The sequence below is a fragment of the Paramacrobiotus metropolitanus genome, unplaced genomic scaffold, assembly GCF_019649055.1.
Source record: "Paramacrobiotus metropolitanus isolate TYO unplaced genomic scaffold, Prichtersi_v1.0 Parri_scaffold0000003, whole genome shotgun sequence".
Lineage (NCBI taxonomy): Eukaryota > Metazoa > Tardigrada > Eutardigrada > Parachela > Macrobiotidae > Paramacrobiotus > Paramacrobiotus metropolitanus.
The window spans coordinates 1,972,185-1,984,410 of record NW_026570223.1 but is presented as its reverse complement, the minus strand read 5'-3'; the positions used below and the strand labels follow the sequence as shown (position 1 = coordinate 1,984,410).

Genomic DNA, 12,226 nt, shown 5'->3' with positions numbered 1-12,226 from the left:
CTCCTGAAAGTGGTCCCTCAGTTGAGAAAGCGGAGTGCTCGAAGCTGCATCGTAGTAACCAGTCCGTAATAGTACAACGTAGTGGCGATGAATTAAGGAAGAGAACAAATAACTCAACATGAAAAGAAACTCTACAGTTTTTCTCTAAGAAATTTTGCAATAATAACTTGACATGCGCACTTTCAAGACAACTTTTTTTCACTCCGGGTAGCCTTATACAGATGGATGCCAACCGCCAGCCGTAGGCGGTATCACCTCGGCCATTGCCCTATGATTTAGTTATGAATGATACAGTTTTTAAAAAAATTAGATCATAATTCTGAGAATTATTTGCAACCACAGTGCTACGAATATATTGAATGGCCCTCGTAATTCCCAGTATATATATGACGAAATGTGCGTCTACTGTTTATCTTACATTCTATTGTAAGAACAAATGTGCCGTAATGTGTATCGCGTCCCATACTATTACGATCTAACAAAATTTCATGCAGCACGGTAATAGTGGTACAGTAATTGTCGAATGTGTGCCGGCGGGAGGGAAGCATAATAATAATATTACAAGCCGAGCACGGATGAATATTGGCTGATGACTAAAAGAATTAAGTAATTCCAAGGATGTGTTGAATTCTAGTTGCTTACAAACTGTCAAAATATTGCGAAACCTGTACGTGTATTTAGCAATAATTATTTTGACACGCTGTAGTGATTTTACATAAGTTAATCGAAACATATACTCGAAACGAAATTAATCGAAACATATACTCTACATAAGTTGCAGTTTGCGCTGTCGGCTGCTACTGCCGTTTTATCATGAATTTTTTACTTTGCATTGTGCTTTAAGTATTGTTGAGTAGGAGCACAGATATTTCTACTGTTCTGGGTCAAGTTTTGTGTTAGAACAGTATGCATTTCTTATCGCGTCCATGGGAACAAGCTTATGGCTGACCACTGGAACCAGCCAAACGATTTTGGCAAAAGGTTAACCATCTTAGATCCACCGCTGCGCTGCGAGAATTCTTATGCACTTTAAAGTAGCAAAATTGGTGAAGTAGAAGCCGAGATCCTTTGCCTCAAAGGAGAGGGGCCGAAGTTCTGGCACAGATGATTAGTATTCATATAACAAGTATCGGTCGCGCTAGCGCGCGACCAGTTGTGTTTGAGGTATGGAAGAATTAAAGAAATACAAAATATACTTCGTAAAGCATTAAAAAAGATTTTGAGAAATATTTCAAATATGAAACCCAGCGAGGCCAGCTACGAAAATATTTTAAACATTTGGAAATGCGGAATTTTTTCAAGCTTTCCGGTTAAATTCGACCATTTTCTGAAAACTGTGAAAGCCCCCGTAAGTTTTTCTTTTTTCATGGTTCTTTATCGCGTTTTTAATGTAACTTTATATTACCGATCTAACGAACTGAAGACTTGATTTTTTTGGTACCACAGAAAATATTTTTACGGTGATAAAATGGATTGAATGGGGTCATATATCTGCACACGATGCCCATAAGATACCATTTTTTAGCGCAGAATTAATGGAAACTTGCGGGGAACAGTTAACGGTCGCCCAAGGTGTCTTTGCAGGCTGCATCTTTAGATACTAATTATAAGATTTTTTCAGCCATCAGTCAAGCTCTTCAGTATTTATTAAAATAAAATTAATACATGTTTATTAGATTTCGAGGTTAGTGAATGCCCAAGCTACCACCAGTATCACCGAGCCGCCATGTGAGTAGAGATGTCAACGGTTCGACCGGTTCGGTTCCGTATGTGGTTCGACTTGACATCGAAGTCACTTCCTTTCTAACGGTTCCAAGCACGAGTCACTTAAACCGGTTCGGTTACTGCCCCAAGTGACTTGTAGATATTTAAAGCGCTTCGTCCGCGTCGGCGCGGCTTTTAGATATTTAAAGGCTTCGTCCCCTTTCTAAAGCGTATCTCGTTGCGATACAGCACCGTATCTAGTTTCGCTACAGTTCAAAAATGGGACACTATTTGGTGCGCATCACCAAGATGCAGCACAGGCTACGCATATCGAAACTGGGCTCGCTCTCCATTTTCTGTATCGAACCTTCAGCTTTGGTTCCGTATCGCTGTATTTGCGTATTTGCGTATTCTTGTGCTGTTTTTATGCCCTCATTCTAGTTAGTTCCTAGTCTGAATTGCTAGATGTTGTTCCCTGGATTGAAAGTTTTTGGCATCATTGTCCTTACTTTTTAGCTGGTGATGAGTCAGATCAGTCGCACCACCCGCGCAATTATTTATTTTAGCCAGCATGCTGCAGTATAGTAATAGCGTTAGAGCAGCTACATAAGTAGTACATATGGATCAAAATTTGAAAATTTAGATCTTCATTGTCCGAGCGCTCCTATTCAGTATTTTATATGGTAAAGAATACAAACCAATTTCGTATTCCAAAACACACTCGGTCTGAATAATTGTTTTTTGAAACCATTGTTTTTCGAAACCATTCCGCTTCTCTGTAGCCGCATGATGTTGTAGTACTTAATTGTTGTTATCTGGTAGAATTTTTATTGTTTTGAGCTGGTCACATTTCCTGTTTCAGTTTTTTGTGCATTCAGTTGGGTTTTAAAATGATTAGGAATTTCATAAAACGTAAATAACTCACGAAAAGAAATCATCACACAATGGCAATACTAAAAAATGCTCGCTCATCAACAAAAAAATACCAGGGAAAGCCACCTCTGGAGGTGGCTTTGCGTACCGTATCGTTTTTCTTTGTATTTCAGGGTATGCGTAAAAAGCGCTCGTAAAATTTTTGGTTGATGTGAGACGCGGGTTTGGTACGGGTTCTGAGATGCGGTTCGCAGGATACCGTATCTGAGAGTTGTGGAAACGGGACGCATTCGGATACGCAGCACCCCGTCCCGAATCTTTGCACTGATAACCAGATATGCGAAGCGAGAACCGACATACCGTATCGCGTAACTCCTATTATGGGACGGTGGTGTCCTGTACCGTAGCTAGATTCGCTACAGATTGGGGACGAGGCCTAATATTTAGAAATTACATATAAATTAGACAATCAAGGGATTTGCCCCGGCACATAGCACCAAATTCGGGTACATACACGGGAACCAAATTCGCACGCGCGGTATGTACCTAATATTCATAACGGCTCTCATACTCATACTCATAACCCTACTCCTAATTCCGAATCCATACTCATAACGGCCCTCCTCATATCCCCATACTCTATTTCGAATCCTCATACTCATAACGGGCCCTCATAATCATAATCATACTTTGGTCCTACCGGTCATCATATTAATTTATTCATAATTATAGCTCATATCTTAACCATTACTCATGCTGGTGTGTCAAAAATGTAATATTCAATTACAACTATGTGTTCATGTAAGTCTACTCAACCGCCCGCTTTCGTCCACTCGTAAAAATTATTTCATCATAATTAGTAGCGAAAAAATATTTATTCGAAAATGGCTTCATTACAAAATGACTTTAGCAAACTTGAACTGGGTAACGAAAGCTAAGTAGTTTAATCTGCATATAAACCTGAGCAAAAAAATCTACCATTGTCCACTTTCGTCCATTTTTTAAACTACTTGAAGTAGTGCTAATGATGAAAAAACCTGAAATGTTAATGGGCTTACTACGTAGCTTCCACCAAACAAAAAGTGAACGGGCTGTTAACTTTTCATTTCCACAAAACTAAATTTCGACAAAAGCATCGTGTACACTGTACAGCAATAGAACACAGGAAGAGTAATAACGCAGTTTAATCGTTGCTAGCCAGGACAAAAGCAGATATTAAAAAAAAATTTTTAAAAATTCAAGAACGGTGCACAATTTGCGCAACAGCAATTACTACTTAGTGTCAATAATACGGTTTTTACGATTAATAAACAATATAATGCTTTTGCTAATAACAATAAGCGCAGTACCGCACTGGTATGAGTAGCGGTAAAGGTTTGAGTTATGATTATGAACAAAAATATGATAACCGGTAGGATCAAAGTATGATTATGATTGTGAAAGCCGTTTTGAGTATGAATTCTGAATTAGGAATAGGGTTATGAGTATGAGGACCGTTATGAGAATTAGGGTTTGGGAGCGCGCGACAGCGGAAGTTGCCGTGGACAGTGGCTAAACGAGACCCCATCGACCTCGGGACTTTTTTAGAGCAAATCTGACCTCGGGATAATTTTCAGCGCATTTTCTGATACTGAAACCATTTTTCAAATTTTTTTTGAAGAAAAAATTTCTGACGGGCCTATACGCCCCCAATAACCTTGGGCGGCTGCAATGACGCCATAACAAAACTCTTATTTTGCATTTTGAACACTTTTCTGGGAGAATCGATGTCGCTGATTCTGAATATGTTGTTAGAAAAATTGTTTGAGCCAAAGGAAAGAAAAATTTTTATACAAACAAAATTTTGCAAAATTTTCCTGAAACTTTTAAAAAGAAAAATTCTTTCTTCAGATAACTCATACAATTTTTCTGACAGCATATTTAGAATCAGCGACATCGATTCACCTAGAAAAAGTGTTCAAAATGCAAAAATAAGAGTTTTGTTAGTGGCGTCATTGCAGGCGCCCAAGGTTATTGGGGGGCGTATGGGGGCCCGGCAGTCAGAAATTTTTTCTTTCAAAAAAAAATTTTGAAAAATGGTTTCAATATCAGAAAAATGCGCTGAAAATTATCCCGAGGTCAGATTTGCTCTAAAAAAAGTCCCGAGGTCGATGGGGGTCTCGTTTAGTCACTGGCCGTGGATACATTCAAATTTGGTGCTAAGTACCGGGCCAAACCCCTTAAGACCGCGAGATATTGAGGTACTCAGACATTTCTAGACATTTTTAAAATTCGAAACTCTGGAGGCTCAAAAAATTAGAGGTAACGGCCGCGCAAGAATGAGTCAAATATTTAGAAATGTTTAGAAATTCTGGAAATGTAAAAGCTTTAGAGCCGACTTTGGAAAAATTAATAGTTATTTTGAGGTATTCGAACATGTTTTAAAAACATCTTAGAGGTTTCAAAAATTTAAAAAAGTTATAATTTTGATGGAATTGACAATTTAAATAACATACACAGATCTGTAGTTTAGGTTGCTAAGCTGCGAAACAGACTACAACAGTACTACAACGGTATAGTACAGTACTACAACTGTAATACTGTACAGTATACAGTACTGTAATACAGCTTTTAATATTATTGTATTAATACGCTGGCGATTAAGTGATAGTAGTACTACATTTAATTGCTACAACTTACGTACTGAGTACTGTAAAGTACTCACGCATTGCCAAAATAAGTAATTTAATTAGTAGTACAGTACCTTTAAGTACTAACAACATTTTAAGTACTGTACTGCAACATTTCAAACTTTTTTAAGAACTGCTTTAAAACTGATAATTTTTTTAAAGATAAAGGTAGGAACGTTTGTGTGATGCTCAATTTTATAAAAATAATAACTTTTTGAAAAGGTCAATGGTGATTTAGGAGATAATTTCCAAAACTAACAACTTTTAAGTACTAAAAACCCTTAGGTACTACAACTTTCAAAAGTTTTATTTAGACTTTCTCCAAAACTTGTGATTTTTTTAAAGATAATGGTAGGAACGTTTGTGTGATCCTGTATTTTATGAAATTAATAACTTCTTGAAAAAATCAATGTTCGTTTAGGAGATAATTTCCAAAAAATAAGGACGTAAGGATATATGAATCTATTGATTATTGATATGCGATAGTCTGCGACTAGCACGAAATTACACATACATCTGCACGGGTTATTCACAGTGCATGCAAAACTGAGATAACGTTCTTTGTAACCCATAGTTCCAAACAAAACACAGCAAATCTGTGATAACGTGATTGATGAAAAATCTGACAGTAATATAGTACATAGTCTCGCTGCGTTCGTATTCACTGCTGGGTATCGGCACTGGGCAGTGTATAATTTGCAAATCGTAAAACATCGTTTATTGCAACACATCTATATGTAGTATATTAAACGGCCATTGTAGCTGCCTAACTGATAATTAATCACACAAAAAGGACAAGCCGTTAACCACTTGAAAGGTCGCATCGTTTACACCTAAAACAGTGGCAATCGGTGTATGTTGTCAACATGTTTTCAGGGTGGGACGGGTCTGCTTCACGCTCAAGTACCAAAATTTAATATATGCATTATATTGCACGGTATGACCTTGGATATGCACGCTGGTTTCGTCGATATCTATTGCATTAATCAGAGCATTAACATATTGACACTTCAGTATGCTAGATAGTTATACCGCAAAAAGGACTGATCTGCTCCTGAAACACTGCTGAATTGTACTTTTATTGCGAATTATACAACGTAACTGCAAACACTCAAAAAAGTAAACTATAAAAAATATTTCTATCGCATTTGGCACATGAACTCACTCGTATTGTACACACATCCTACACAGCAGCTTACTTTCGTTAGAATGATTGATCACTCGTCAATTATCTAACGGAGTACATTAGTTAAAAAGCGCAATTAAAACGTGAATCACTGAATATTATATTTTATGGACTACGGTTAATTTATAAATCTTATATTTCGCGCTCAGTTTTTCAAGGATTTTGCTTACGGCACACTTTATCATAATTTCGCCATTGATCAGAAATGCAAAAACTTAATTCATGAAATGGTCAATAATTCTAATGGATGTTTTGCGTGTACAACACTACAACTACTCGCTTATTTTTTTACGCAAATAGTTAGTTTAATCGATGAGAAAAACGTGCTGTTAATCGATCCGCAACAGATGATATCGTATGATCCGTATCGCCTTGGCCAGTTGTTGGCCTGTTACACACTGCAGCCATACTGCCCGCCCCCGATTGGCTGTCTGCCGTGCGCAGTGGGTCGAGCCCGTCCGCATTGAACTTTATAAAATCCCGTGTATGTACACGGTTACAGCAGTGTCAGTCAAAAACTGAATTGACCAGCCGGCAACAGTGATTACAGTGGCTGTCTGTCATTCATCCTTATGCAAACGGCAATGTCGGGATTCTGGTCTGTAACTTGTAAATAAGCAAACAGCCTTTCGCTACCGGCATTGTTCTCCATTATATCACCACTAACCAAACATGACGGCCATCGCCACCAACGGTTTTCGCCATCTCCTGAAACCAGTCAGCGCCACAAATGGACATTCGATCAACAAAGGCGTCACGATGCACGTCAACGGCAACGGCCATCCCATGCAGCAGCCCGACGACAAGTTGACCTTTACCTGGAATGTGGGATTGATTAACTCCAAGAATCATTATCTGACGGCCGAGACATTCGGCAACAAGGTCAATGTCACCGGCACGTCGCTGCGGAAGAAACAGTTCTGGACGCTGATTCCCGGGCGCGACATCAACGTCATCGCCCTGAAAAGCCATCTGGGCAAATATCTGTCGATTGATCAGTACGGGAATGTGACGTGTGAAGCGGAACATCCGGGCGATGGGGAATACTTTACCATTCTGGAGGCCGATGACCACTCGGGGCGGTGGGCGTTGCGCAATGAGAAAAGCCAGTATTTTCTCAGCGGCGACGGAGAAAAACTCTCCGGCACTAGTCGGCTGACGGTCCCCAACGAATTCTGGACAATTCACATGAGCATCCATCCCGTCTGCACACTGCGGAATATCGGACGGAAACGGTATGCCCGCGCCCGCGGCGATGAGATCCAGTGTGATCAGGATGTGCCTTGGGGACAGGAATCGTTGCTAACACTGGAATTCATCCAGCAGCGCTATGTTATTAAAACCTACAGTGGACTGTATCTGAATAATCACGGCAAATTGGTCCCGGATATCAGTCCGGCGACGCTGTTTACCGTGGTGTTTTATGGGGGACAAGCGGCACTGCGGGATAACAGCGGGAAGTTTTTGTCACCGTTCGGTAATGAGGCGACTCTGCGCTGTAAGAATCCCAATATCAGTAAGGCGGAGCTGTTTATCCTGGAACACGCACAGCCCCAGTGCTCGCTGCTGGCCCGTAACGGTCGAGTGGTCTCCATGCGTCAAGGTGAGATGTGTTTTTCGTTAGCGAGTAAATATGTTAACCGGGTACACACTAGTGCGGGGTGGTGGTTGGAGTAAAGCAGCCAGATACAGAATGTGCGTTTCACGCTTTTATTGCTGTGGTCTACTGCATCGTTGCCCGGGCTAATTGGCGGATAACGTGCAGATTTAATTAATAACGTCTGCGCGGCGAAGAAAGTAAGACAAAGTGCACAAATTGACTGATCGCACGTGTCTAGCTTACCGCATGTTATAGAATTTTATTTAATACGTACTGAAGCCGAACTTTTTTTAAATATTAAAATTGATCATATGTAGAGTCAGATTTATTGTTATTTGCCGAAAATTTCGTATATCCATCGGTTTTACTGGCGAAAAAGCAATTTTTCAACGAAGCCGGCAATAAACCTGCGGGCAGAATTTTGTTTTGAAAATCTTTTACTAATAATAAATTTAAAAGAATATTTTCTCCCTTTTCTGAAGTACTTGTCAGATATTGTATGTTACGAGAATATGATGAGTCAGTCACAGCTGCGGCCAGCGGGTCACCTTTAAGGAATTCGTTTATATCTCGGGTCAGGATTGTGAGCTGACTCATTTCCGTAGGGATTGATGATGAGCGGTTAACGGGATGACAGATCGTTTCCCATTTAGTTGTTCGGGTTGCTTTTCCAGTGAGTGTACAGCTGCTGCCGGAACAGTGTGACGATCATAGCGGTATCCTTCGAGTCAGCATGTGAATAATACATCAAGGTGGCAGACACTCGTCAGATTAATTAGGTTAAGTGCGTTTTAAACAAATAATCTTTCCCGGTCGGTTATCGTCGACAGTCTCCAGACAGACAGACACAATTGGATTAGCATATATTGTTTACCATATGTTTGTGCTTTCAATGATGGATGTTGTTGGCAGTGAGCAATTAAGCTTTTGTTGGTGTTTTGGCTGTCATTCAACGATTTCATGACACAATAGATAGAGTAGGAACTAGAGTAGTGTCTTTATATTGCACTGCATTGAATATTTATTTCAAAACTTTTTCTTTTAATAGCCCGCTGCCAAAATCCCCGTGCTTTTAAAGAAAACTTTAATGCTCAGCATAGTTACGTGTTTCGCAAAAATAGGAGCTCTACAGAAACATTGACGCTTTATTTAATTCAGTTTTAGGTTTCCATCAATGTGCAGTGAAAGTGAAACATTAATCCAAAAACAGATTTACAAACGAAATAATAACGCGATTACTGTAAGATTTTAATTGAAAAAAAAATAATAAAGTAATACATAATTGGATAATCAGTTTCGGGTGGTTTCGGGCAAATTAAATTGCCTGTATCGCTGCGCAGAAATATGGGCGCAGGCGCGCGCGCGTAAAACGCTTGAATGAAGGCCACTTGTATCATCAGAAAGAGCGCTGTTATACTGTCCAGTGTCCTTCAAGGTTCGTTCACAAATCTAGCTCGATATACGCGGCCCACTTGTGCATCGTTCTCCCCATGGGTAACCCATGAGTCATCGAGAATATCCATTTCCGTTGTAGTCGGAAAAATGCTACTGCAACACTTGTGGTGCTGGTGTAACTGCTACCGTATATCTGTACGTACATACATATTTATTATGCGATATTGAATGTAAAATGTGCTGCTGTGTTTACCACAGGCGTTGACCTCTCGGCTAACCAGGATAGTGTATCAGAGAACGAGATCTTTCAACTGGAATGCGACAAATCAAGCAAATGTTGGCGTCTGCGAACCTGTTTGAATAAATACTGGTGTATACAGGGGAGCAGCCATGGTATACAAGCCAACGGGGATGCCGGGTGAGTTCACTCTGACATAATTTCTTCCAAAAATTCCTTATATCGATTGACACTGTATTGGCCATGTGGGCCACCACCGGAACTATTAGATAAACCAGTAACCGATCGAAAGAAGGTGCGATTTGGGATTGTTTGTTGAATGTTCCGGTGGTTGGGAGCTGATTATACCCAGGCCCGTTTAGCAAACATCCACACACACATGTGCTTTCCATAAATAAACAGATCACACTGCTGCTGACCCGTCAGTCACAGATTTGGCACAGAACCGTTTAACGAATTCATATACTGCAGTTTGGTTATTTTGTTGCCTGTGCTTTCATAAAAAAAATAAACACAGCGAAAAAGAAACATTACGTTAATGGTGAGTATAATAATAAAGGAAGGAGTACGCTCATGATACTAGTCGTACTACAGTATTTTGCAATCACTTTCGACTACAAACGAACAAAATGTATAAGATACAGAATAAGCCCGTTCACTACAATCTTGCTAGTTTATATCATTTCCCAAGGTGTGTTATAGTACATAACTCGTTCACTACGTACGTCTACAACACAACTAATTCTACTCTAAAATTTTTTTCTGACTGTTTTAGCATACAAGTACTTCAAGTAGTGCGAAATCGATTCATGGCGTTATACATGCTGCACAATTGTCATTTATGCAATAATTTTCACAATGGCTTATTATGCTGGTGCTTGCTGTATAGAAGTATACCGTATTCTTCTTCAGAGCTTTCCTTTCTTTTTTTGGAAAATTAATCACTGAAAACGGGACACATTTAAGGTCTAGAAATACTATTGAAATTTCCAGCGGGATTTATTATTATAATATGTGATCCTTATCACGCACCAGTAATGTTAATTATTCATTCTGATTATGCGTTTTCAAGTGATTCCATTTATTTTTTAGGAGCGATGAAAGCGGATTTGAACTGGTATGGATGGGAGACGGGAAGGTGTCCCTGAAGTCAGTGAAGAATGGCAAATTTGTGCTAGCACGTCCGACCGGACACCTGTTTGCTCAGTCAGATTCTGTTGACACAGCCGAGCAATTCCAACTCTTAATTTCAAACCGGCCCATTATCGGTCTACGATCCGTCTACGGATTCGTCGGACTAAAAACAGCAACATCAACCAAACTGGAATGTAATAAGTCATCCATAGAACCTATCCGACTAGAAAACGCTCCCAGTGGAGCAATCTATCTACAAGGTATGTGATCGACAGAATGTACCATCATTTGCGATATCGTAAAACTCATGGTCAGTAGCGCCATGACATTTAGAAGGTATCGTATACAGCTTTATGCGACTGTTCCCTTAAACTTTGCCCCCGGAAACATTTTATTGACCTTTCAAAAATCATAACTCTGAACATTTTTTTCTCAGTGCGTGTTCGCTGTATATCTGGTATGTACGGAAAAAAAGCAGTAATAGTTAATTTGCGATTTTGTTAGGTATAGCACTGTGATCGCTTTACCGGTTCCGAGCAGTACTTCTACTTACAATTTCAAACCGCAGTATTGATACAAATATTGCGAAGACCTACAGATACTTGATTTTTGCTGCATCGACCGGCTTATTTTCTTTTACGGAAAAGAAAGTCTGATTTGCTAGCGCAGTTTTAGCAAAAGATACTCGTGTAGCGAGCGCGAAGAAACACATTCTGATAAAAAAATGTATACTTCTATTAGTTCTATATATGTAACTAGTACTGATTAGCCTGAATGCATTAAACGCTGTATAATGCTGCAGGACCAAACGGGCTTTACTTGAATGTCGGTGATGACCAAGTGATCAACTCGGATGCAAAGGAACCGCGACCGTTTTTCATCCAGTTCCGGGAGTCCGGTCGGATTACCCTGAAAGCGCCCAATGGACGTTACGCGGTTCCGGAACAAAACGGGCTCTTTAAAGCTTCCGCTGACGAGCACAGTGCTGCAGAATGGGAATACTAAAGATGGGAAATTTTATGCTTTCTTAAGTTTCTTTGGTGCTTTACCAGAATATGCAGCCCTTTAATTACCACAGTACACAATGACGATGCCACTTTCACTATAGTTGCTTTAATTACTTCAAAAGCCTAATGCCGGGATTTCTAGCGGTAATCTGCAAATTATTTCAAGTTTTATATGGCGGAATCCATACGCAGTAATCAGCTGATTTTTAGACATTTTGATTTTATCGGTTGGTGTTTGTTCTCGGTGCACTTGACTGTACCTTACATATTAAAGCGATTTGCCAGTACATTAATTACCGCTATATTGCCGAAAATATCTTAGCACTTCAAAGTAAATTTTAAAAAAATCTCATCACTTTCATAAATAGATGTAAAGAGATTAATATCAGCTACTGTACTGATAAATTTCGTCGTCTTTCC

The 12,226-nt window shown here is 39.6% G+C and overlaps 1 protein-coding gene across 1 annotated transcript; it reads left to right on the top strand.

Moving 5' to 3' along the window:
• The first annotated feature begins 6,900 nt into the window (after positions 1-6,900).
• LOC129597937 (protein singed-like) lies at positions 6,901-12,093 on the top strand. Its single transcript, XM_055495643.1, has 4 exons — positions 6,901-8,035; positions 9,686-9,845; positions 10,758-11,059; positions 11,602-12,093. Exons 1-4 carry the CDS (start codon positions 7,105-7,107, stop codon positions 11,802-11,804), a joined length of 1,596 nt encoding a protein of 531 aa, XP_055351618.1. The 5' UTR covers positions 6,901-7,104; the 3' UTR covers positions 11,805-12,093.
• The last annotated feature ends 133 nt before the right edge of the window (positions 12,094-12,226 follow it).

What these genes read in the sequence shown, in the direction of transcription:
- LOC129597937 (XM_055495643.1), top strand. Translation starts at nt 7,105, where the DNA reads ATGACGGCCATCGCCACCAACGGTTTTCGCCATCTCCTGAAACCAGTC. An exon ending in AGTGGTCTCCATGCGTCAAG is followed by an intron (nt 8,036 to 9,685) that starts GTGAGATGTGTT and finishes TGTTTACCACAG; the next exon opens with GCGTTGACCTCTCGGCTAAC. An exon ending in TGGAGCAATCTATCTACAAG is followed by an intron (nt 11,060 to 11,601) that starts GTATGTGATCGA and finishes ATAATGCTGCAG; the next exon opens with GACCAAACGGGCTTTACTTG.